At 33.3% G+C, this 27,663-nt stretch overlaps 1 protein-coding gene across 1 annotated transcript in view; it reads right to left on the bottom strand.

Annotated features, from left to right (window-relative positions):
* pip5k1cb (phosphatidylinositol-4-phosphate 5-kinase, type I, gamma b) overlaps positions 1 to 27,663 on the bottom strand; it is an 88,037-nt gene that overhangs the window by 43,673 nt on the left and 16,701 nt on the right. The window contains exons 2-6 of the mRNA XM_073848623.1: positions 10,272 to 10,303; positions 9,461 to 9,553; positions 7,723 to 7,853; positions 6,251 to 6,368; positions 3,370 to 3,522 (exon numbers count right to left, since the gene is read on the bottom strand). Of these exons, the coding sequence (XP_073704724.1) occupies positions 3,370 to 3,522; positions 6,251 to 6,368; positions 7,723 to 7,853; positions 9,461 to 9,553; positions 10,272 to 10,303 (527 nt within the window). The remainder of the gene's footprint in view (positions 1 to 3,369; positions 3,523 to 6,250; positions 6,369 to 7,722; positions 7,854 to 9,460; positions 9,554 to 10,271; positions 10,304 to 27,663) is intronic.

Below are 27,663 nucleotides of genomic sequence, written 5' to 3'. Positions count from 1 at the left end.
GGTTCAGGTTCTGAGAGACAAACAACACAGATGAACGTCACTTAAAGAGTCAAGATAAAAATGTCAGTCTATGCAGTAGAAAGATTAAAATAATGTTTGTAATTGGTGCTACATGCAGTGTTGGGGAAAGTTACTTTTAAAAGTAATGCATTACAATATTGAGTTACTCCCTAAAAAAGTAACTAATTACTTAGATACTTTTTATGGAAAGTAATGCGTTACGTCACTTTAGCGTTACTTTTTCAATCTGGGCAGGGCTTGCTTGTTTGTTTTTAATATAAAAAGTTATATTTTTGGCAAATTTAAAAGCCTTTTTACACTAAAAGCCTCAGACTTAGAGAAACGTAAATTGACGTCTGTACAGTAGAGCGCAGAAGAAAAAATATCAACTCTTCAGCAATACAAAATGGAAAACAAATGTTAGATTATCTTGAGTAATTTTTTCTTATTAGTATGGATGAATTGGATCATCGAAGGTCGGCAGCAAAGACATCGGTTAATAAAATGTGACCCTGGACCACAAAACCAGTCATAAGGTTAAATTTTACAAAACTGAGATATATACATCATATGAAAGCTCAATAAATAAGCTTTCTATTGATGTATGGTTTGTTAGGATAGGACAATATTTGGCCGAGATACAACTATTTGAAAATCTGGAATCTAAGGGTGCAAAAAAATCAAAATACTGAGAAAATCACCTTTAAAGTTGTCCAAATTGAGCTCTTAACAATGCATATTACTAATCAAAAATTACATTTTGAAATGTTTGCAGTAGGAATTTTACAAAAAATCTTCATGGAACATGATCTTTACTTAATTTCCTAATGATTTTTGGCATAAAAGAAAAATCAATAATTTTGACCCATACTATGTATTTTTGGCTATTGCTACAAATATACCCCAGCGACTTAAGACTGGTTTTGTGGTCCAGGGTCACAAATGGGATTAAATACATAAAGGATATTTGTATTATTTAACATTTAATTATTGCAGGTTTGTGTTGAATTTCACTGTTTTTATTCATTTTGAAGAACACTGTGTCTGTTTTTTTAGTCAGTGAGATGAATTAATACATGTTCACATTTATTCTAGAACTAAAGTCAAGTCAAGTCACCTTTATTTATATAGCGCTTTCAACAATACAGATTGTGTCAAAGCAACTGCACAGTATTTAAGCACAATAGTGTGTAAGTGACGCATTATTGTCAACAATCAATTTTCAGTTAAGTAACATCTTACTCACAATTTCTCTCAACATGGGGAAAGGAGAGCTTTTAATCAATAAATTAGGGGAAAAGGTAACTGGCGTTACTTATTTGAAAAAGTAACTCTTTTCTTGTCAATTAAAAAGTAATGCGTTATTTTACTAGTTACTTGGAAAAAGTAATATTATCTTGCGTTACTTGTAATGCGTTACCCCCAACACTGGCTACATGACAAGAGAAACAAAGGAAAGGCTGTGGCATAATAATAAGGTGACCTGATTTCTGAAATATAAAAAATATAAATAAAAAAATATATATAAAAATATGAATAAACGTATGTTTTTGTTTTGAGGTGCATATACTAGTATTATAATACACTGCAAAAAATATTTTCTGTTTTCTGAAAAATACTAAGTAAGAAAATGATTGTTTTTTGCATTGTTAATAATTAATAAAACATTTGCAGGTCAAACAGATCATATTATAAAAAAAATTAAAACACATTACAAAATAAAATATTATTGATATTTATTTATTTTTCTAATTATATTTAATATTTTCATTTTTACAAACTGTGAATGTATACTGTGTACCATCATTTTTTCCCTAAATTTTATTTTATGTTTATGCTTTTGGAAGTTAAGCTTTACCATATCTAATTACGCTTATTTAGAAATCATTTAAAAATTAAATTAATTTAATATTTTTTTTTAATCCTTAAAGCAGCTGAAAAAAAGAGTGCTTTGAAATTATGAATTACTTAAAATATAAATTAACTCCTTTAAGTTTAATTAAATTTGTTATAATTTGCATTTAAATACTGTATACCATATATTTTAGCATTTATTTGTTAATTTATATTTTTTTATATTATCATTCGCTGAATGATGCAAAATGATGCATCTGAAAACCTGAAATCTTTAGAAAATTATAATATACATGTGTGTGTATATATACAGTACAGACCAAAAGTTTGGACACATCTTTGAACCAAAGTTTTCTTTATTTTCATGACTATGAAAATTGTAGATTCACACTGAAGGCATCAAAACTATGAATTAACACATAAAAATAAAAATACATTAAATTATTATTTATTAAGTATTAAATAAAAAATAATTAAAAAACTGAAATTGTATTTTACCTAGTTTTCAAAACAAAATTTCTTAATTTTGTTTAGTTTAATGTAAAGAAAAAACTAAAAGTAAAAATATAAACTTAATATATTTAATATATATATAGGTATATTAAAAAAAACAAAAAAAACAAAATTTCATTTAAATTTAAGTTCTTTGAAACTCTAAATTACTTTACATTTATGTACTCCTTTATGTTTAATTGAATTTGTTATAATTTACTTTTATATATGACTTATATATTTTAGTATTTATTATTTTTTCATTTATATTTTTTACATTTTTAACCACCGAATGATGCAAAATGAGGCACCTGAAAATCTTTTAAAACCGTTAAAAATTAAATAAAAAATATTACTTCAAATTAAAAAATTAAAAATTGAAATTAAAATATATGAACTCCTTTAAGATTATGTTTAATTGAATTTGTTATAATTTGCATTAATATATGGCTTATATATTTTAGTATTTATTATTATTTTTTATTTAATTAATAATATCAGCTAGTTCCCAGGACAACATTTCTCAATTTTATGTAAAGCTAAAGAAAAATTATACAAAATCAGATTAAGTTGAATAAAATGTACTAAAAAAACAACTAAAACTAAAAATGAAAACTTAATAAACCTATATAGACATTATACAAAAACAAACTACTTACTTAAAACAAAATGATGGAAACGTTTAAACCTAAAACAATTTAATTTAAAATGAAAAAAAAAAAAATGTATATCAATTATACTAAAATGATACTGTTTGAAAACATAGCATGTGATTTTTTTTTACTTCACTTACTCTTAATGCTGAAACAGCTTCACATCACATTCATTTTTAAACAATTTAAACATTTAGAAAGTGTTAAACGTTAAGATACATACTTTAAAAAATCCATCAGAAATATTAAATCATACAGGAAGCTTTGTCCTCTTTTCTACTGTAATCATGAACACTACTGTACTGTAAGCAGGATGATAGTATGCAGATCGTGAATCTGCAGCTGGACCGAACATGAGCTGATGACTCACCATGTAGTATCCTGGAAGCAGCTTCTGCAGGAATTCAGCCTCTTTGTGCATGACGGTCTTCAGGATGAATTCATCGTCTCGAGTGACGTAGAAGATGGAGCCGCTGGCACCGGGGTTTGAGAGCTCGATCAGCGGTTCATTACAGAGAGAATACTGCAACAATCACAGAGACAGACAGAGACGTCAGACACGTGCTGCAGTTATTCTGATTAATCATTATACACTCTCGACTGACTTTTATGGAGCTCTTATTAACATGAATCCGCATCTGCTTTAGTTGCATGGAAAATAAAACGGCATCATGTGTTCCACAAAAGAGAGAAAGTCAAAAATTTGGTTTGGAACTTACGACAGCGTTTTAGTGCCACGTTAAAAAAGAAAAGCAAAAAAGATTATGAGATTAAAGTTGTAATATTTCGAGAATAAAGTCGTAATCATGAGAAAAAAGTCGATATACTACGAGAATAATGTCAAAATGTTATGAGAATAAAGTTGAAATTACAAGAATAAAGTCGACAATAAATGACTTTATTCTCATAATATTTCGACTTTATTCTTGTAGTATTTCGACTTTATTCTTGTAGTATTTCGACTTTATTCTTGTAGTATTTCGACTTTATTCTCAAAAAAATGTAAACTTTATTCTCATAATATTCGACTTTATTCTTGTAGTATTTCGACTTTATTCTCATAATATTTCGACTTTATTCTTGTAGTATTTCAACTTTATTCTAAAAAAATGTAGACTTTATTCTCATAATATTTCGACTTTATTCTTGTAGTATTTCGACTTTATTCTAAAAAAAATGTAGACTTTATTCTCATAATATTTCGACTTTATTCTCATAGTATTTCGACTTTATTCTTGTAGTATTTCGACTTTATTCTTGTAGTATTTTGACTTTATTCTCAAAAAAATGTAAACTTTATTCTCATAATATTCGACTTTATTCTTGTAGTATTTCGACTTTATTCTCATAATATTTCGACTTTATTCTCATAATATTTCGACTTTATTCTTGTAGTATTTTGACTTTATTCTCAAAAAAATGTAAACTTTATTCTCATAATATTCGACTTTATTCTTGTAGTATTTCGACTTTATTCTCATAATATTTCGACTTTATTCTTGTAGTATTTCGACTTTATTCTAAAAAAATGTAGACTTTATTCTCATAATATTTCGACTTTATTCTTGTAGTATTTCGACTTTATTCTAAAAAAAATGTAGACTTTATTCTCATAATATTTCGACTTTATTCTCATAGTATTTCGACTTTATTCTCAAAAAAATGTAAACTTTATTCTCATAATATTCGACTTTATTCTTGTAGTATTTCGACTTTATTCTTGTAGTATTTCGACTTTATTCTCATAATATTTCGACTTTATTCTCATAATATTTCGACTTTATTCTCATAATATTTCAACTTTATTCTTGTAGTATTTCTACTTTATTCTCAAAAAAATTTAGACTTTATTCTCATAATATTTCGACTTTATTCTCATAATATTTCGACTTTATTCTCATAATATTTCGACTTTATTCTTGTAGTATTTCTACTTTATTCTCAAAAAATGTAGACTTTATTCTCTAAATATTTCGACTTTATTCTCCTAGTATTTTGATTTTTGACTTTATTCTTGTAATTTAGACTTCATTCTCGAAATATTTCGACTTCATTTTTGTAGTATTTCGACTTTATCCTTGAAATATTTTGACCTTATTCTCTAAATATTTTGACTTTCTTCTCTGAATATTTTAATGTTATTCTCGTAATATTATGAATTTATTCTCTAAATATTTTGACTTTATTCTCGTAATATTTTGACTTTATTTGCGTAATATTTTGACTTTATTCTCATAGTTTATTACTTTATTCTTGTAGTATTTCGACTTTATTCTTGTAGTATTTAAACTTTATTCTCATAATATTTTGACTTTATTCTCATAATCTTAGATTTAAAAAAAAAATTAACATGGTACTAAAACTGTGATAGGAAACAAAATTAAAATGTAAAAAATGCTAGTAAATTTCACCAACAATGATAAAGAAAAAGCAAGAGACACTGCATTTTTAAGTAAAAAAATTTAAATAGAAGCAACATAAGGGTTGGGATCACACACACACACACACACACACACACACACACACACACACACACACACACACACACACACACACACACACACTAGTGGATATCTGTTGTTTTAAGTGCTTAAAAAGGAAAGTATTAGTGCAGTAATCACCATCCATCTGTTTCAGGTACTGTGTGTGTGTGTGTGTGTGTGTGTGTGTGTGTGTGTGTGTTTGTGTGTGTGTGTGTGTGGGCTTATAAAGTACCCATGTGCTTCCACACACACCTAATATGTCTCAGTTTCATTTAACCTCCAGACGCTCTCATATCATAATTAGGCATTAACCTTCCCGTGATCCTCAGCACTGCCCTACATAAACCACAAGACTGACCGCACACTTATCCAGCCTCACTGGCTCCTCAAGAAAGAGTCCAGATATAACAAATCAGCTACAAGATGACCATTAAAGTAATAGTTTGCTTCCAGAACTTCCTTCATGAGCTTTTTTTGCACCCTCAGATTAAAGATTTTCAAATAGTTGCATCTCGCCAAATATTGTGATATTCTAACAAATCTTACATCGATGGAAAGCTTTCAGATTATGTACGAATCTCAATTTAAAACAACTGATTTTGACCAGTCTTATGACTGGTTTTGTGGTCCAGGGTCACATTTGTGAAGATTATCATGATGAACGTGATGAACAAAGTTCTCCTGTTTGTACAATACAAAATATCACACATAATTATAAGTAAATGAGCGTCAGCGATTGAAGGCTTTGTCATTTGTGTTGTTTCTCACCAGATAGTCGTCAGGTCTGATCCCGAAGAGCTCTCTGAAGTAGCGAAATGCCACCGGAGCGTAAGTTTTAAACCTGAAGTCTGGATAATGATGCGCCGGCGTCAGATTACTGCCTTCACTGAGAGAAACAGAGACACACACACAAATCTGAATTATGTGACTCATGATCAACAGCACTTTTGATTTTATATTTCACAATAAAAACAGTATGTACTGTGTTTTAAACAAATTAATGAGACCTTGGTGACCAGATTAGACTTAAAAACTTTATTCCTGAAACGGTTCAACTTTATTCTCATAGTTTCAACTTTATTCTTGTAGTATGTCAACTTTATTCACGTAATATTTAGTTTTTATTCTCTAAAAATTTTTACTTTATTCTCGTAATATTTTGACTTTATTCTCATAATATTTCGACTTTATTCTGGTAATATTTCTAATTTACTCTCCTAATATTTAAACTCTATTCTTGTAATATTTCGAATTTATTCTCATAATATTTTTACTTTATTCTTGTAATATTTTGACTTTATTCTCGAAAAATTGTGATTTTATTCTGGTAATATTTCGACTTTATTCTGGTAATATTTCTAATTTACTCTCCTAATATTTCAACTCTATTCTTGTAATATTTTGACTTCATTCTCGAAAAAGTTTGACTTTATTCTCGTAATATTTTGACTTAATTCTTGTAGTATTTCGACTTTATTCTTGTAATTTTTAACGTGGCACTAAAACATTGTTGTGTTAAACAAAATGTTAAAATTGCTAGTAAATTTCACAAACAGTTATAAATAAATGATAAGACTTAAAAGCAAAACATAAAATCTTATGAACCGCAAAATTGTGCTATAATATGTTTATAGAATATGTTTAGATATTTGCACTAGAAAATAAAACAAAAATACAGATTGGGAAATTCATTTTATTTATTTTTTATTTATTTTTAGTCACTGATTGTAAGAATATAATTATTTGAATTAATAATCAGAAAGAAAAAAATAAATAAATAAATATATAAATATATATATATATACTACCAGTTAAGATTTGTAATGTTTTTAAAGAAGTCTCTTTTGCTCACCAAGCCTGTATTTATTTGATCCAAAGTACAGCAAAAGCTGTAAAATTGTGAAATATTTTTACCATTTAAAAGAACTGCTTTCTATTTGAATATATTTTAAAATGTAATTTATTCCTGTGTTGGAAAAGCTGAATTTTCAGTCCAGTCCAGGATTGGATTTCTTTAAAAAAAAATACATACAAACTTTTGACTGGTAGTGTATGTTTTAAGTTTATTATATTTTAGAACACATTTCTCCACTAAAATGCTGGCTAATGCAGTAAGCAATCCAAAACCACTATTTACTTACAGATTTTTAAGTTTTTAACAAATTTTTAATTTTAAGACCAAAGTAAGATTATAGACGGTTTTAACACTCTGTGCAGCAGTAGAAGTCTCTCATACAGACCTGGGGAAGAAAATGCTTTCCACCACGTAGAAGTCTTGCATGAGGACGTCCCGCTCGGGTTTGGAGCTCAGGTTACCCACGGTGTAGCCGATCCCCAGCTGAATGGCTCCTTTCAGGGCAGACGAGGTTGTCTGTCGACACACAAGACGAACACTTCAGACAGCAGTTAAACATCCCTGACATACAATTATGACTGGATATCAGCATGAAAACAGATACAAGGGCCCGTACTGAAAACTACCAAAATATAAAATGTTAATTAAAATGTAATATATATGATGACACATTATTTTAAAGACCAGTTCTCACTATGAACTAGTTGCATAATAGCATTAAGGCTGTTTTTTTTGTACTTATGAAGCACATATGTGACCCTGGACCACAAAACCAGTCATAAGGGTCAATTTTTCCACATTGAGATTTATAAATCAATAATAAATAAGCTTTCTATTGATAAATTGTTTGTTAGTATAGGAATATATTTGGCTGAGATGCAACTATTTGAAAATCTGGAATCTGAGGGTGCAAAAAAATCTAAATATTTAGAAAATCACTATTAAAATTGTCCGAATTAAGTTCTTAGCAATGCATATTACTAATTAAAAATGAAGTTTTGATATATTTATGGTAGAAAATTTACAAAACATCTTCATGGAACATAATCTTTACTTAATATACTAAAGAATATTAATAATTTTGACCCATACAATGTATTTTTGGATACTGCTACAAATACATCTGTGCTACTTAAGACTGTTTTTGTGTTCCAGGGTCACATATTAATGCCTTAACCTGTCTTATTCTACTTTTAAATATATTTTAATAAATATTAATAAAAAAATAAAAAAAAATAAAAATAAAAAATTCACAATTTTGTTTATCTTTTCCTTTCATGCTGCTGATATATATGGTTCATCTGGGATTTTTTCCCAAATTAATCCTGGAAATCATCAGACAGTTTAAGATTTTTTATGGGAAAAAAATTATTTATTTATATTAATTATTATTATTAATTATTATATTAATATATATATATATTTAAAAAAAATACATATAATATAAAAAAAAATCATACATAATAAAAAAAAACATCTATAACATTTTCATATAAAATATATCATATAGACATAAGGGTCAATTTTTTGAAGTTGAGATTTATAAATCAATAATAAATAAGCTTTCCATTGATATTTTGTTGGTATGGGACTATATTTGGCTGAGATGCAACTATTTGAAAATCTGGAATCTAAGGGTGGAAAAAAATCGAAATATTTAGAAAATTGCTTTTAAATTTATCCCAATGACTTAGCAATGCATATTATTAATCATAAATTAAGTTTTGATAAATTAATGGTAGAAAATTTACTAAATATCTCCATGGAATATGATCTTTACTTAATATCCTACAGAATATTGATAATTTTGATTATTAATGCCTTAATCTGCCTTATTCTATTTTTAAATATATTTTAATAAACATTATTAAAAACATATATATATAATAATTTTTAAAAATCATACATAAAAACAAACATCTATAACTTTTTATATATATATATATATATATATATATATTTTTTTTTTTTTTTTTTTTTTTCATAAAAAAATCTTAAACTGTCTGATGAAAAATCCCAGATGAACCATATATATCAGCAGCATGAAAGGAAAAGATAAACAAAATTGTGAAGAACTATGGAAATTGAGAGACCGTGACGCTCAAGGGTGACTGAGGACGCACCTTTTTGTATGTTGTTTCACCGGATGCATCGACCCGTCTGTGACCGATCTTCTTCTCAAGGCCTGAGCTGGAGTTACACGAGGAAGACGGCATCTGAGAAAAAGAAAAATCACAAATGAGATCTCATTAATCCATCTCCGATATTTCTCATAGACAACAAAGAGAGTAAGTGGAGAGTTGTTGAAAACTTTAACCTCAGGCCATCCAAGATGTAGCTGAGATTTTGTTCATTTAGATCACTTTCTCACCAATGGATGCTCTGCAGTGAATGGGTGCCGTCAGAATGAGAGTCCAAACAGATGATTAAAGCATCACAATAATCCACAAGTAATCCACACCACTCCAGTCCATCAGTTAACATCTTCAGAACAGCCACATATTTGTTTAGAACTGTTTAGGCTTGTAAACAGTGCTTGATGTGTGCCGATTTCTCTCCATTTTTTCACCAGAAAAGTTTGGAACTTTTGGGACTTTTAGCCTAAAAAAAGTTAAAATGTCTTAATGATGGATTTGTTTCTTACAAACACACAGCTTTTGGATTACAAGATGTTAACTGATGGACTGGAGTGGTGTGGATTACTTGTGGATTATTGTGATGTTTTTATCAGCTGTTTGGACTCTCATTCTAACGGCACCCATTCACCGCAGAGGATCCATTGGTGAAGTGATGGAATGCTGCTTTTCAAAATTAAAATTTCTGAAACCTCAGATCAATTTCATTTTCCAAACATTTTAACTCAAGACGGCATTAAGCAACACTGGAGTTGAATGACCAAAATTACTGATTTACAGATAATAAATAATGCTTCACCTCGGTTATGTAGGCCTTCTTAAGAGCAGCGTCTGAAACAGAAGAAAGAAAGATTATTTAAAGCAGATCATTTAAAAAAAACTGGTGAGAAACATTGGTGAGAAAGTGTTTAAAAATACCAGTATGCAACAATGTTGTCACATGACCTCATTAAAGGAGAAGTTCACTTCAAAAACAAAAATGTACACATAATGTACTCACCCCCTTGTCATCTAAGATGTTCATGTCTTTCTTTCTTCATTCGTAAAGACATTATGTTTCTTGTGGAAAACTGTACCAGATTTCTCTCCATATAGTGGACTTCTATGGTGCCCCGAGATTGAACTTCCAAAATGCAGTTTCAATTCAGCTTCAAAGGGCACTAAACGATCCCAGCCGAGGAAGAAGGGTCTTATCTAGTAAAAAGATTGGGTATTTTCTACAAAAATGTACAATTTATATACCTTTTAACCTCAAATGCTCGTCTTGTCTAGCTCTTGTTAGAAAACAACCCATCGTTTCACTAGATAGGACCCTTTTTCACGGCTGGGATCATTTAGAGCCCTTTGAAGCTGCATTTAAACTGCACTTTGGAAGTTCAAACTCGGGGGCACCATAGAAGTCCACTATATGGAGAGAAATCCAGAAACGTTTACCTCAAATTTTTGTGCGACTGAACAAAGAAAGAAAGAAATACAGCCGTTTTACATTGTACATACAACTCTCTGTAAAAATTATGGCAGTCTAATTAAATAATGAATCAAGGAGTCGTCACAAAGGAGTGCATTGCATTGTGGGATACATTAACCCAAACACTGTATAAACAGCACATTTTGGGAACTGTAATACATCACTGTATGTATGCAGAAAATATAAACACACACATACTGCAAACCTAGTATGGAGAGTATGCTATTCTGAACACACACTGGTTAATGTGTGAATATCACTTCAAGGACAAACGGTGGGAGTCTGCAGCTCTGTGCCTCGCAGTTATTTCACACTGCGCTCTTCTTGCACATGTTTCTGTGTCACTGAATTCAAGGGGAGGGGGCGGGGCTACAGACAAGCAAACCTGTCAATCATTCCTCTGCACGTGCCGGCACGGAATTAAGGCAAGATGACAGAACGCAAATGAGACCTGACCTGCTTTACACCCGAGAGGAGCGAGACAATTTAGTAGCGGGGAATTAGAGCAGCAATACAGAGCTTAAAAAAAAAGTATTTGTTTTATCCCGGGACACGGATGAATCTCAGCAACACATGGCCAGGTCATATTTTTAGCACACAATCAAAAAAAAAAAAAAAAAAAAATCGTAAAATACATTTTGCATTAAGAAAATTAAGCTTAGTGTTTTAAATGAAGCAATATATTTTTGTGGGTAAAAGTTACAAATTATATTTTGCTTGAAAATTATGTTACAGTGTTATAAATATATATCCAAAAGTAAATAAATGAAAAATATTTAGCATAAAGAAAATAAAAAAAAAACGCCTATTTTAGGACCCAAAAATTGTTTAAAATGTTATATTAATATAATAATAAATGTGCTTATGTCATGAAAATATATATATACATACAGTATCTCACAAAAGTGATTACACCCCCTCACATTTCAGCAACCATTTTAGTATATCTTCTCAAAGGACAATACAATAGCAATAAACTTTATATATTTTAGAGTAGTCAATGTGCAGCTTGTATAGCAGTATAGATTTACTGTGTCCTGAAAATTACTCAACATACAGCCATTATTGTCAAAATAGCTGGCAACAAAAGTGAGTACACCCTAAGTGAACTTGTCCAAAGTGTCAATATATTGTGTTAGCACCATTGTTATCTGGCACTGCCTTAATCATCCTGGGCACGGAAATGACCAGAGCTGCACAGGTTGTTGCTGGGATCCTTACACTCCTCTATAATGACATCACAGAGCTGCTGGACGTTAGACACGTGGTGCTTCTCCACCTTACGCTTAAGGATGCCCCACAGGTGCTTAATAGGGTTCAGGTCTGGAGACATACTTCACCTTCAGCTTCCTCAGCAATGCAGTTGTCATCTTGGTGGTGTGTTTGGGATCATCATGTTGGAAAACTGCTGTTCTGCCTAGTTTCTGGAGGAAAGGCATCATGTTCTACTTCAGAATGTACAGTACATAATGGAATCCATGTTTCCCTCAATGAACCGCAGCTCCTCAGTACCAGCAGCACTCATGCAGCCCCAGACCATGATGCTACCACCACCATGATTGACTGTAGGCAAGACACAATTTTCTTGGTACTCCTCACCAGGGCATCGCCACACATGCTGGACACCATCTGAGCCAAACAAGTTTATCTTATAGTCTCATCAAACCACAGGACATGGTTCCAGTAAATCATGCTCTTGGATTGGTTGTCTTCAGCAAACTGTTTGCAGGCTTTCTTGTGAGCCAGCTTCAGATGAGGCTTCCTGGGATGACGCCTATGCAAACCGACTTGTTGCAGTGTGCAGCGTATGGTCTGAGCACTGACAAGCTGACCTTCTACTTCTGCAACCTTTAAAGCAATGCTAGCGGGAGCTTAGCCGACATTGCTTTTTTGACGACGCTACTGGAAGAACACAGAGCGGCACTATCTTCCGAATTCAAATCGGCGTTTTCCACCTTGGAAGCGAAGCTGGATACACTACACACAACTGTGAACGACCACGAACAGCGACTTCTCTCACTTGAAGCAAATGCAGATGCCAGCGGTGTGAGTGTCGGAACACTGGAGTCGAAGTACACAACTTTAGTTGACCAGCACGCTAAACTCAAAGCCAAAGTTTTGGATCTAGAAGGAAGGAGCCAGAGAAACAACATACGAATCTTCGGCCTGCCTGAGACGATTGAAGGTCTTCAACCATCCACTTTCTTTGCAGAGTTCTTAGTGGAAGTTTTCGGCGTGAGCCTCTTTGGCTCTCCTCCCGAGTTGGATCGTGCTCATCGCGCACTTATAGCGAAAACGAAACCGGGGGAGAGACCTAGATCTGTGATTATTCGCTTTCACAAGTTCCAGACCAAGGATTTGGTTATCCGTGAAGCCCGCAAGCTAAGAGGAAAGCTTCAATATCGTGGTACTCAAATATTCATCAATAGCTATGTTTCCATCCACCTATTTTTATGCGCATTTTGGAATATCGCATAAAAAAATCTCTGAATGGAAACGCTAAGATGCGCATAAAAAAACTTATGCACACAACTAAGTAGGATAGATTTTTTATGCGATAAGAAAAAATGCGCATAAACTACGATGGAAACACTTTTACCGAATAAATTCCTCCATGCTCATTAAAAAAGCCATGTGACTTTGCACGACGGGATGGGATAACTTGGCTAACCAGCGGACCCATCTTGTTGCACAGCATCATAAATGTTGTTTTGGTCGTTCTGAAATGTTTCCTTCAGCGGTTTCGTCACTTGGCCACCATGGCACCGGCCCTGCCGACGTTTTGATCATTTTATAGTAATAAAAATCATTTCGCTCAGTTAGAGAACGAACAGTGCAATTAAAAACTGAACGGGGCTGCTCAAGGCAGTGTGCCTAACAACAGTCGCATCCGCGACATAGAGATGTATCTGTCATTATGGCAAGTATTTACGCTCCTAATTGGGATGATGATAGATTTATATCAAATATTTTTTCATCCATTCCTGATATTGAGAATAGACATATTATTTTAGGGGGTGACTTTAACTTTGATCAGGACACTGCTTTAGGTAGATCCTCAAGTAAACCATGTTCATTAAAAAATTCTGCCAAAACTTTAAATACCTTTGCGCAACGATTGGGGCTATCTGATCCTTGAAAATCAAAATTTTCCACTAATAAGGCCTACTCATTTTTCTCCAGTGTTCATCGTTCGTATTCGCGAATAGATTTTTTCTTAGTAGACAACAGACTTCTTTCAAATCTATCGAGCTGTGAATATCACAGCATTGTTATTTGATATGAATTTTTCCCAGTTCGCATCTTTCTCTAAACAGTGGCGCTTCCCCTCTCTGTCTTTGGCTAGAGAGGAATTTAAACAATTTTTGACGGAACAAATTGCCCTGTTTTTTGAAGTTAATGATATGCCAGGTATTAGCAGAGGGACCCTTTGGGAAACGTTCAAGGCATACTTAAGAGGCATGATCATTTCTTATATTTCTGGTACAAATAAAGCCAATAGGCTGAAATTAGATGCAATATTGAAGGATCTACAAAACTTAGATCACCAGTATGCTGCTGATCCAAATAAAAATCTGTATAAAGAGCGTCTTCGTCTACAAACTGAATTTGATCTTCTGACCACAAATAATGCAGAAGTGCAGCTGCTTAAATCTAGGCAACGATTTTTTGAAATGAACGATGCGGCAGGTAAATTATTAGCTCATCAAGCTAGAGTATCAGCAACATCAAGGCTGATTACAGGAATAAGATCACCACAAGGAGATATTTTCCATGATGCAAATAAAATGAATAGCATTTTCTCAGAGTTTTATTCAGATCTTTACACTTCTGAACTTACGTCAGATATTGAAGGTGGGGAGTGGCCCTTGGATAGGATCGCATTTCCCAAGATTGATAATACTATAGCCAGGACCCTTGGTGATCCAATATCAATCTCTGAGGTGGTGGAAGCAATCAAACTTCTACAAAGTGGCAAGTCACCAGGCCCTGACAGGTTCACCATTGAGTGTTCTCTACATCAGTAGCACCTGCACTGCAGAACATGTTTAATGAGGCTTTTTCCAAGGGCTACTTACCTCCCACCTTATCATTAGCATCAATTGCTTTGATTGCCAAGAAAGACAAAGATCCCCTTTTGTGTAACAGCTATAGGCCCATTTCACTATTAAACGTGGATTACAAAATTTTAAGCATGGTAATGGAAAGTTTTGGTTTTGATGATGGGTTTATTTCCTGGGTCAAATTGTTGTACGTCTCTCCGCAGGCATCTGTGTTAACTAATGGTGTGCTTTCAACTCCTTTTTTGCTTCAGAGGGGCACTAGGCAGGGCTGCCCCTTGTCGCCTTTACTTTTTGCCATTGCTATTGAGCCTTTAGCTATCTGGCTTCGTGAGGATATAGAGAGTATAAATTATCCTTATATGCTGATGATCTTTTACTTTTTGTTTCCGACCCAGTGGTTGCTGTTCCTATTATTTTGAGCATTCTAAATTATTTTGGTAAAATTTCAGGATATAAAATTAACTTTCATAAGAGTGAGTTGTTCCCTGTAATTTCGTTGGCGAATAATCTTGTTGTAAATGTTGTAATTTGTTGAGTTGATATTCCATGCAGAAAATCTAATAAAGAAATTTGAAATAGAGAATTGTACTTAAAGCACCTAGTTTTAACTGCTCTAATACAAGATACACAACTTTGTATGGTCCTGTCAAGCAGACAAAAACAGGACATGAATAGGACAAGTGGTTTTGCATGGTTAAACAACATACTCTGCTGTTATCACTTAGGGTGTACTCACTTTTGTTGCCAGCTATTTTGACAATAATGGCTGTATGTTGAGTTATTTTCAGAGGACAGTAAATCTATACTGCTATACAAGCTGCGCATTGACTACTCTAAAATATATCCAAGTTTCATTTCTATAGTAGTGTCCCTTGAGAAGATATACTGAAATGGTTGGTGAAATGTGAGGGGTGTACTCACTTTTGTGAGATACTGTAAGTCACAATTACAAGATAAAACATCAAATTATGACTTTAAAAGTTGAAATTATGAATTACTTAAGTAATGATTACGAGATAAAAAGTCAAAATTATGACTTCACAAGTCAAAATTGATTTAATGACTTTATAAACACATTGGTCACAGGATAGTGGTCTAATGATAAACAGGACAATAAAGGACATTAACTGGAGGACCAAGTTCAGTACACACCTTATAAATGAATCATAACATTTACAGAAAAGCAGAATATAGTATACCTCAATACAAGTTGCACGTTAAGCGTTTTCTTAGGGTAGAATGTGGCTTAATGGCAGAATATTTACATTTTTATCTCGTAATTATGACTTAATTAATTTAGATTTTTTAAGGCATGAATTTTTTTTTTTTAACTTGGTGGAAATGGGCTTCCATATAAATGTGACTTGGACAGATTTTGGGAGATCAAGAATATCCTCTGTAAGGCTTTAAGAGTGTGTGTGTGTGTGTGTTTTGGGAGCAGATGCAGTATTGTTGGCGGTCTCTCGTGGAGCCGCATGTGCTTGAGGAGCAGATAATGAGAGCCGAGGAAACGCACGACATGTGCAGCCGTCGTCTGACTGCGAGAGACATAAATACACCGAAACATGCTGAGAAAATCACTTCAGAACTTCAGAGTCCAAACACGGACAAAATGCTGCAAAACATCACTGCCAAAGATTTACCATGGTCACTGTATTTACTACAGAAAGTTACTTTATTTTTACACTTAATGAGAGAATGTGGAGGCGTTCGCCTGTGCAAAATGCAGAAATGATTATGGATAATTATGGATGTGTGTGATGATCTGTTAAAGTGCAGGGTTTTGCACATAAAATGTCCCATAAGAGTCGTTTTACAAGCTAAATCCTAGAATCCAATGCAGACAGGAGATAACTGTGTTTAAAAAAAGAGCTCAAATCAATTGTAATCATATTTGTGCTGCTGTGATTTATGGAAAGAGAAAAGTCAGGCTTGTGTCTGACCCTGAGGAGACCCACGTTACATCAGAGCATCCCAACGAAACACAGAGAATAGAATATATTACAGATATATACACTAACAGTCAAGATTTTTAAAATGTTTTTTAAAAAAGTCTCTTCTGCTCACCAAGCCTGCATTTATTTGATCTAAAGTACAGTAAAAACAGTAACATTTTGAAAAATGTTTGCTATTTAAAATAACGGTTTTCTAAGTAAATATACTTTAAAGCGTAATTTATTTCTGTGATTTCAAAGCCAAATTTTTAGCATCAGTCTTCAGTGTCACATGATCCTTGAGAAATCATTCTAATATGCGGATTTGCTGTTCAAGAAACATTTAGTATTATTATTATTATTATTATTATTATTATTATTATGATGTTATTTTTTAAATTAAAAAGTACATTCTTTTCAGGATTCATAGTGTAATGATGCTGAAATCAAAGAAATAAATTAAATTAGTTTAAATGTATATCATTTTAAAATATATTCAAATAGAAAAAGTTATTTTAAAAGAAATTGTAAGATATAAACTCAATTCTGAGAAAAAAAAAGTCACAATTCCAAGATATACACAAAGAATTGCATGATATAAACTTACAATTCTAGGAAAAAAAAGTCTAAATTTATATAGATATAAACTAAATTCTGAGAAGAAAGGTCAGAATTGCAAGATATAAACAGAACTGCAAGATGATAAGGTTTAATTGGCATCTTTATTTCAAACGACCCGACCGACCGCGACCCGAATATCATCAAAAATATTTTCGTATGACTCGTAACCGTGGGCACCCGCTCATTTCGGATCAACCCACGCATCACTGATAACCACCTCTAGAAGATGTTGTCAAGTGAATGAATCTTCTGCAGTTGGCAGTGATAGAAGATGGTGTGAAAAAGGAGCTAACAAAGGACAAGAACCCTGAATCCCTGAATACTGCATCACATGTATTCAAAAATGAAGAAAAAAGCAAATTTTGTTTTTAACAAACAGCAACACGTCAAAGCTCATTAGATAAATCATGTAAACACTGGTGGCGCGGGTCTCGCACCTCGAATGAATGCGGCACAATCTCACATTCACACTGTCAGCGCCAATAACATCACACACACACACACACACACACACACACACCACATCAAACACAGGTTTACACATGCTGACAATATGGAATCACTTCAAAACCACACACTTCTCATCCAGCACATGATGATTCCCTCAAATGAATAATCAATATGAGATGGAGAAACACACAGACTGTTGCCAGATGCCAAGAAAACCTCAATAAAGTGCGTCTTTCATACTCGATTGTTTAATTAAAAGGGGTTCTATTATGCTTTTTCACTTTTTAAACTTTAGCCAGTGTGTGGTGTGCATGTTTGGGCATAAAAACATCTACAAATGTTATAAATCTCAAAGTCCACTCTAAAGGGAGATATTTAGTTTTTAAAAAATCCCTTTTCAAGAACTACAACGAACGGCTCCTTTGGACTACAGCGTTTGTTTTCCCGGATGATATGACACAACGTGGTCCATTAGAACAAAGACTATAGAACTACTCAAGACGTGTCACTCGTATAGTTTTGAATGGGGAAAAATGCAATGATAATTATGGCCGCGAAGCCACGCCTTCTTAAGGAAAGAGCCAATCGTTGATTAGTAAAGTCAGCGCATCACTGCAGCTGCCGTTAGAAGTCCCGGTTGCTATAGAAACAATCGGCGCTCTAAGACATGCGCTCAGTACTGCGCATGTGCACTGGCTCATTTAGTCTGTTTTAGTCTTTTTATTCTAAAAAATGTAAAAATGTGTTTTTTAACGCTATTGGAGCACAAGGAACTAAATTTATGAGGCAGCTCTTGTCAGATTTCATTGGTGATTTTAAATATGAAATTTAATCATAAGCTTGGTGAACAGAATTTGATGTTTCCCTGTTCAAAGAGGCGTTTCAAAGATGGCCGCCGAGTGACATGACTTTGAATATACTTTGGTTAAAAATTTCTCAATAGTAGTGTAAAAAAAAACACCCTTTTACCTTGTCAAAATCAGCTCTGCAAAAAAACAACTAATTTTATTGCATGTTCTTTTAAATGCAAATGAGCTCTGCTGGCCCCGCCCCTCTCTGCTGTGGGATTATGAGCCGTAATGTTTACTTTAGCCGCGTTAAGCTTGCCAACAAGCACATTATTAAGAAAGGCCATTTGCAAAGATGCATAAAAACCCTTATACTCTCTTCTGCTGTGAGTGAAGCTGCATCACGAATGATTCGAACAACATAGATGCATATGTAGATCGAGATCTGCGCTTTCCTTTATAAAAATTCAAGTAACATTATCCTCTGCGTCTTCAGCGGCTCAGATGTCGGGAGTAAATGACGACTGCTATGTTCATTATTACATCCAACAACAGAACACCCCAATCGCTCAATCAGAGTCTTCCTCTGCACCTGAGACAATGGCGGTCATATTCAGACTGTTTCAGCTCGATGAGGGCGGGGCTAAGGTAAGGCGCTCATGTCAATCAACAGTGTGTCGTCACATCCACAAGAAGCTGAGAATGAGCTGATTTTAAAAAAGGAATATTACTTTTAAAGATTTAAAAGTTTTGACAGTTGGAGTTTGAATAGTGTTGGCTCATTTGAACATTCCGTCAATGTAAGTCTGTGGGATTTTTCCCAGATTTAATCATCATTTTTAGGAAAACCGTAAGTCCGATCAGTTAGAGAAGATACAGCATCTGGAGTCAGATCAGTCTGAAGATCTGGCCTGAGTTTGGAGTTTGTAGAGTTAAAGCTCTAGGAGGAGTTTTAGTCTCAACTATAAATTTAAATAGCATTTCAGTAAATTGGCTTTCTCAAGCCAACTTAAAAATATTTCTAGCACTCCCAAGCTTAAGACTGAACGGCATAGACAAGTGTTTCTCTCCATCAGTCCAAAACAACTCAATCCATAATAATAAGTGCCTCACATGGCTCCAGAAAGGTCAGTAAAAGCCTCCTTTAGCGATCCGATGTGTTTTTGCAAAAAAAAAAAAAAAAAAAAAACACATATTTAAAACGTAAGAAGTAGTTTACGCTAACATTTGTACACATAACTATCTGCTTTGGGAAGGGGCGTGGCAGGACTGAAACGCTGTCTAAGCTGTTCACCAATCGCAACGCAGTTGGACTGCTAACCAATCACAACACATTTAGTTTTTCAGAAGGCGGACCTTTATCAAACCCGGAACTAATCGAGCTGTTTGTGCCAGCCTGGAGTGAAAGCTATTGTAATAATGTCAATTATGTGAAAAATAATGCGTTTTTCAAACCACCAAGCATGAGAGCATGTTCTATCTAGTGCACCCCCAAAATAAATAAAAAAACTTTGTAAAAAAGCATAATAGGACTTCTTTAAAACTACAATGTGAAGAATAAGAAAGGAGTATATGGTGTAATTTGGTTAGTGACAGACTGGATCTCACTATGAGCATTGTGGGAGAAAGCCAACAGACTGTTGGAGATTCACAGCCAACTGCTCACGACGCTTCACCTACAACTGTTTGAATGATTTCAATGCAGCTATGATTGCTGGTCACTTCATACGGCTCTAAACAAGACACGCTTTCAAAAGACTTCAATCATGGGAATACTAGAGTACTTTAATAGATGAAATCTATTAAAAATAAATTCTGTATGCACTTGTAAAATGATTCAGAAATACTAAAGGTTTGCTATGATTTAAATACAAGTTCAAGGCAAATTCAGTGTTACTGATTCTATGAAATGTATTTACCATTGAGTTGATATTCTGAACAGCATATTATGCAGACATGATGAGACGTCCATAAAACCAAAACAATTATAGTAACATTTCATGGATATGATATTGTGCATCATCATTACAGTATTTGGTAAGTTCTAATTTTTCATGATCTTGTTTTCAATATACTTTAAAGGCAAAAAAGGCTGCTATGAAAATAAAAATAAAATAATTTTAAATTGTAAAAATTTTAATTAGAAAAAAAAAGATAAAATATACTACTACTACTATATATGCACAGGATTTTTATTCTTAAAACAAGAACAAAAACCTACAATCTAGACAATATATAATTATAATTATTATAATTATGTGTGACCCTGGATCACTAAACCAGTCATAAGGGTTAATTTTTTGAAATTGAGATTTATACATAATCAGCTTTTTTATTGATGTATGGTTTGTTAGGATAGGATGATATTTGGCTCTAATTTGAAAATCTGTAATCTGAGGGTGCAAAAATAATCGAAATATTCAGAAAAACGCCTTTTAAAGTTGTCCAAATAAGTTCAAAAATTAAGTTTATGGATATTTACGGTAGGAAATTCACAAAATATCTTCATGGAACATGATCTTTACTTAATATCTTAATGATTTTTAGCATAAAAGAAAAATCCAAAATTTTGACTATTGCTACAAATATATTTGTGCTACTTAAGACTTACTGGTTTTGTAGTCCAGGGTCACACACACACACACACACACACACACACATACATATATATATATATATATATATATATATATATATATATATATAAAACATTTTTAAATATTGAAAATTATGTTGATAAATATGCAAAAACCAAGTCACTAGACAGTAGATGAAGCTACTGTAAATGACTAAAAATGTGCAATTTCTGCCCCAGCAACAGCTCTAAAATCAGTTCAACCCCGAAACATCGGGGAAAAAAAAGCAGAGCCGGCTGCAGGTCAGGCCACAAACAAACTGTCTGAACGCATTAAAGTCAGTCCATCACGAGAGCCAGAGGGAACCAGCCTCTGAATTAACACACAGTCACCAAAACCGCCTGAAAACCAGCCGAATTTAACAAGAGACCATGAGTCATTTCAGTCTGTCATCACTCATTTAGCGTCTAACATTCAATGGAGTCAGAAATCATACTAGTTTATTTATACATTTACATATAGCAGGAAAACACACCTTGACTAAATATATTCTCACGGTTTTGCAGGACTGTTTTCTGACAGTTCTCTGGAGAACATGACAATTTTCATCCCGCCGCTGGAGGCGATCAATTAAATAGACGCTTTATGAACATATAATGACTGATGTGAGCCTCGAGGCGACAGAGACGAGATAATGAACCGAGCAAACGTCAAACTAATGTCTTCAGCACATAAAAGTGCTAAAAGTTTGTATGAAAACATCCTCAAACTGCGTTGAAATGCAACACGATATCCTAAACGCATTTGACGAACAATTTTTAATCTATGAGGTGCTTTGACACCTCTTTGCTTTGTCATATTATGTATAAATCTATAAAAGTCATAAGTACAGACCTCAGATGTCATAGGAGTCCCTGCGGCTGCACTGATGCTGTGTTTTGCGTCGCTGGTTTCTATTTGCAGTGGGATCAGCGGTGAGAGGAGAACGCTCAATCGGATTGACAGCAGGAACTAATCTGCTGCCCTGACAAACTCCACAATCTCTCTGATCACCTGGACGCGAGCGGCGGCCAATCAGACGCAGAGATTACGGCTGGTTTCTGCCCACCGATGGATTAGATTGGGAAAAACCTGTGTGCCAAGGACGAGGGCACAGAACGGCAGACAGACAGGAAACACGACCGGAAAACACTCACAACCTCTCAAGGACTCACCGTCTCTGCCTTTAGACACACAAAGACATTTAGTGATAGAATGATAGAATGAACAACAGAATGATTAAAAAAACAAGTGAATGAACAAGAGACAGATAGACAGACAGACAGACAGGCAAATAGACAGACAGACAGACAGACAGACAGACAGACAGATAGACAGACAGACAGGCAAATAGACAGACAGACAGACAGACAGACAGACAGACAGACAGACAGACAGACAGACAGACAGACAGACAGACAGACAGATATATAGAATGAATTATAGAATATATGAATTATAGAATGTGCAAACAACAAAACGAACAAACGATACGATACGAACAAAATTAATAATAGAAAAAACAAACTAAGAACAAACAGATAGAATGATGGGATGATAGACAGACATAGATAGGTGGATGGATGAGTGTAGATATAGATAGAACATCAAAATATATAGAACAAATTAAACAAACAATAGATAGAGAGAATGATAGACAGATAAATAGATAGATAGATGGATGGATGTAGATATAGTTATAACAACAAAATTAATAATACAACAAATAAACAAATGAACAAACAAACAAACAATCGAACAAAAGAACTAATGAATAAACAATAGATCGATAGAACGATAGAACGAACAAAAACAAACTAATGAACAAACTAATGAACGATGGATGGAAGGAGATATAGATAGAACAACAAAATTAATAGAACAAATAAACTAATGCGCGAACAATAGAATGAACGATGGATATATGAATGAATGGATGAAGATATGCTGTAGATAGAACAACAAATATACAGAACAAATAAACTAATGAACAAACAAAATCAAACAAGCGAACAAACAAATGTTAGATAGAGATATAACAACAAAATTAATAATACAACAAATAAACTAATGAACAAACAATAGAACGAGAGAATGATAGACAGATAGATGGATGGATGAAAGGGTGGATGTAGATATGTATGTAGATGTAGATAGAACAACAAAATATATAGAACAAATAAACTAATGAACAAACAAAAACAAGCAAATGAACAAACAATAGAACTAACGATGGATGAAGATATAGATAGAACTAAATATATAGAACAAATAAACTAATGAATAAACAAACAAACAAACAAACAAGCAAACAAATGATAGAACAGAACTATAACAAATAAAAAAGTAAATGAACAAACGAATGAAAAATGATAGCTAGATAGATAGATAGATAGATATATAGATAATAAAATTGATAATAGAACAAATGAACAAATGAAGAAAACAAGCAAGCGAACAAAAGAACAAATTAATGAACAATAGATAGAATGACAGACGGATGGATGTATGGATGTAGATATAGATAGAACAACAAAATGAATAGAACAAACAAACAAGCGAATGGACAAATGATAGAATGAACGATGAATGGAATAAATATAGTTAGAACAACAAAAAAATAGAACAAAAAACAAATGAACAACAAAAAAACAAATGAATGAACAAACAAACAAGCAAACAAACGATAGATAGACAGATGAAACAACAAATAAAAAAGTGAATGAAAAAAACAAACAAAAACGAACAATAGCTAGCTAGATAGATAGATAGACACACAAGTAAACAAACGAACAAACAATAGATAGATATAATGAATGAATGATAGACAGATATAGAAAATACAAATAGATAGATGGATGGATGGATGGATGTAGAACAAGCAAATGAACGAACAAACAAACAACAAAGCGGAGGAACAAATGATTGATAGATAGATAGAACAACAGAACAAACAAAAGAATTAATGAACAATAGATAGACCGATAGAACAACAAAATTATTAATAGAACAAATAAACTAACAAACCAACAAGCAAACAAAAGAAAAATGAACGAACAATGGATAGAACGATAGATAGATAGATAAGAAATGAATAGAACAAACTAATGAAGGAACAAACAAACAAGTGAAAGAACAAACGATAGAACACACGATGGATGGAGATATAGATCGAACAACAAAATTAATAGAACGAATAAACTAACGAATGAACCAAACAAAAGAACAAATGAACAAACGATTTACAAATAAATAGATAGATTTCATGTCTAAGTGGAAAATTGCTGGTGCAAATATGACGATCTTATGAATAAATGAAAACACACACCAGTCACACATTTCACCATGGTAAAGTAAGTGACACTACAGGATGTTTTGTTTTAATCAGTGTTTTTGAAAGTGAGAAAACCAACCAGACTGGAGAGTTCCGGCGGCAGTAAAAAATAATCTCTGGTCACCGTCAGACTGTACTGGAATGTGCTGGGATTAAGGTCAGGTTAACACACACACACACACACACACACACACACACACACACACACACACACAGGTTTACATGTTTTATGGGGACATTCCATAGGCGTAATGGTTTTTATACTGTACAAACTGTGCTTTCTATCGCCCTACACCTACCCTACACCTAAACCTAGCCCTCACAGGAGATTGTGCAAACTTTTACTTCCTCAAAAAAACTCATTGTGCATGATTTATAAGCCTGTTTCCTCATGGGGACCTGAGAAATGTCCCCACAAGGTCAAAATCTACTGGTATTCCTATCCTTGTGGGGACATTTGGTCCCCACAACGTGATGAATACCAGTACACACACACACACACACACACACACACACTGAAACCTTCTGATACTAAAGGTGTTTGATCACATAATGGTCCATTATATTACCCTGGAAATCCAGAGGTCTCGCGAGAGCACAATTTGAATTGTCTCTGCAAGACACTCTGGCATCGAGCAATGATGCACGTTACTGCAATACGTAAGCAATAGTGGGAACCAATCAAATCGGTGTATCTGATGTAGGCGGGCCAGAGGCGAGCTAAGCTGATGATGACAGCACTGCGACGTCCGAAACATATAGTAAACTTTGAAAGATCGCTGTCGCTACAGATGAACAACAATTTGTTTGAAACGACTTTGGCCGCTACAATGAATGAGTTAGACTTGGCTTTCCATATAAAAGAGGAACAGAAAACCGAAAACTCGAATCGTTCCTTTGCAAGAAGGACGTTTTTGTTGTTTTGCCGACTGGATACGGCAAGAGTTTAATCTATCAGTTCACGCTTACATATAATTAGCCGGAGAATAGTAGTGCATGTTTGGCGTGCTGTCCGGTGAAGGGCTCCAAACTCGGGAGTGGCCCGAACCCAGAGTATGTTACCCCCCAATAGGAGTAGCGAGAATGTGATGAGATGGGGTGGTGGGGGTTTACTGATAAACCATTGAGTGAATTGAGGTGAGTCAGCTGTATTTAAACCTATGGCGCTGATTGACTTGTGATGTTTACGCTAAGCGTCTGACGTGCTTCTCCCGAACTTTGTTAATGAAACATCATTTAGCTCTGCTGGTAGCTAAGCGTGTATTGTTGTGATTGGTCGTGGCGTTATCCAATTGCGTGCAGTTAGAGTTTCAAATGCATGCTTGGTGCCGCCCCTCGAGTTAGGCAGTTTTCATTGCTCGATCCCAGACCCTTAATCTTAATAGATTAGGGTCTGGATTTTCCCAGGCTACCATTATATGGCATTTTGATAAGAAAGCACTCATAATAAAATAAAACGATCAACAGCATTAGAATTCAATGTTTTTTAAACACACTGTAACCTTACTGTATGCTTATCAAGGCTGCATTTATTTGATCAAAAATACAGAAAAAAATGTAATACTGCAAAAGGTTTTAACTTTTTACAATATAAAATAATGTTTTTTATTTTAATATACTTTAAAATATAATTTATTCCCGTGATGCAAAGCTGAATTTTCATCAGCTGTTACTGCAGTCTTAAGTGTCACATGATCCTTCAGAAATCATTGTAATACACTGATTTATTATTAGAATTATCAATGTTGGAAACAGTTTTTCTTTTCAGGATTCTTTGATGAATAACAAGTTAAAAAGAACAGCATTTATTCAAAATATAAACATTTTTAACAACGTATATCTACTTTTTATTAATTTAACACATAATTGGTAAATAAAAGTATTAATTTCTTTCAAAATCAAACAAACCTTTGAACAGTAGTGTACTCTATATTATTAGAAAACATTTCTGTTTTAAATAAATGCTGTTCTTTTGAACCTTTTATTGATCAAAGAATCCTAATATATATATATATATATATATATATATATATATATATATATATATATATATATGTATGTACATGTATATGTACATGTATATTAATATATTGTTCTACAGTGTAATAATATTTCACAATATATTTTTTTCCTGTATTTATGATCAAATGAACACAGCCTTGATGAGCAGAAATTTCTTTAAAAAAACATAAAAAATCTTAATGATCCCAAACCTTTGAGCAGAACAGGCCGGCTTTACTTCAGAAACATTGCTTCACTAATGTTGACTCTGACAGATTAACCATCAACCTTAATCAACCTTAAAACTAGGGTCAACCTGCTTACTGCTTCATGACAACATGATTAACCTGAGCTGAGATACAGAGAAATCAGAGTAAAGAAATGAGAGTCTGAGCGGCGTTAAGAAACGAGCGTGTCCTGATTTGAGCGTCACACGCCGGTAAATCAAGAGCACTTTAAAGCACAGCAAGTCTAGACCAGCCAAATAAAACATTTAATCACACAACTCTCCGCTTTCACTGCGAAATCAAGCCTGCTGACTTCTGATCAGAGTCAAACAACCACTGAACCAAGCAGAAACTTAACTGGATCTAATAGCAGTTTCACTATGATTAATTTTGTCGAATGTGAAAAGTATTTACAAGACACTTCTTAACTACATAAGACTCAAATATCACATAACAGTGGACTAGCACTGGATAATACACATATATCAATATAAATGATCGTGAATGGTAATATCAGTGTTGTTATTGCTAACCAAAACTATTTAAAAAATGTTATTGTTAATTGAAATAAAACTGAAACTAATTCAAATACAAATATTAGATGAATAGCTTAAACAAAAAAACAAACAAAAAAATAAATAAATAAATAAATAAATTAATTAAAAATGTGACTTTGCCGGCTAACTGAA

Source organism: Garra rufa, chromosome 10, assembly GCF_049309525.1.
Source record: "Garra rufa chromosome 10, GarRuf1.0, whole genome shotgun sequence".
Classification (NCBI taxonomy): Eukaryota; Metazoa; Chordata; class Actinopteri; order Cypriniformes; family Cyprinidae; genus Garra; species Garra rufa.
Note: the sequence above shows the minus strand (reverse complement) of the source record. Positions and strands in the feature narration are given on the sequence as shown.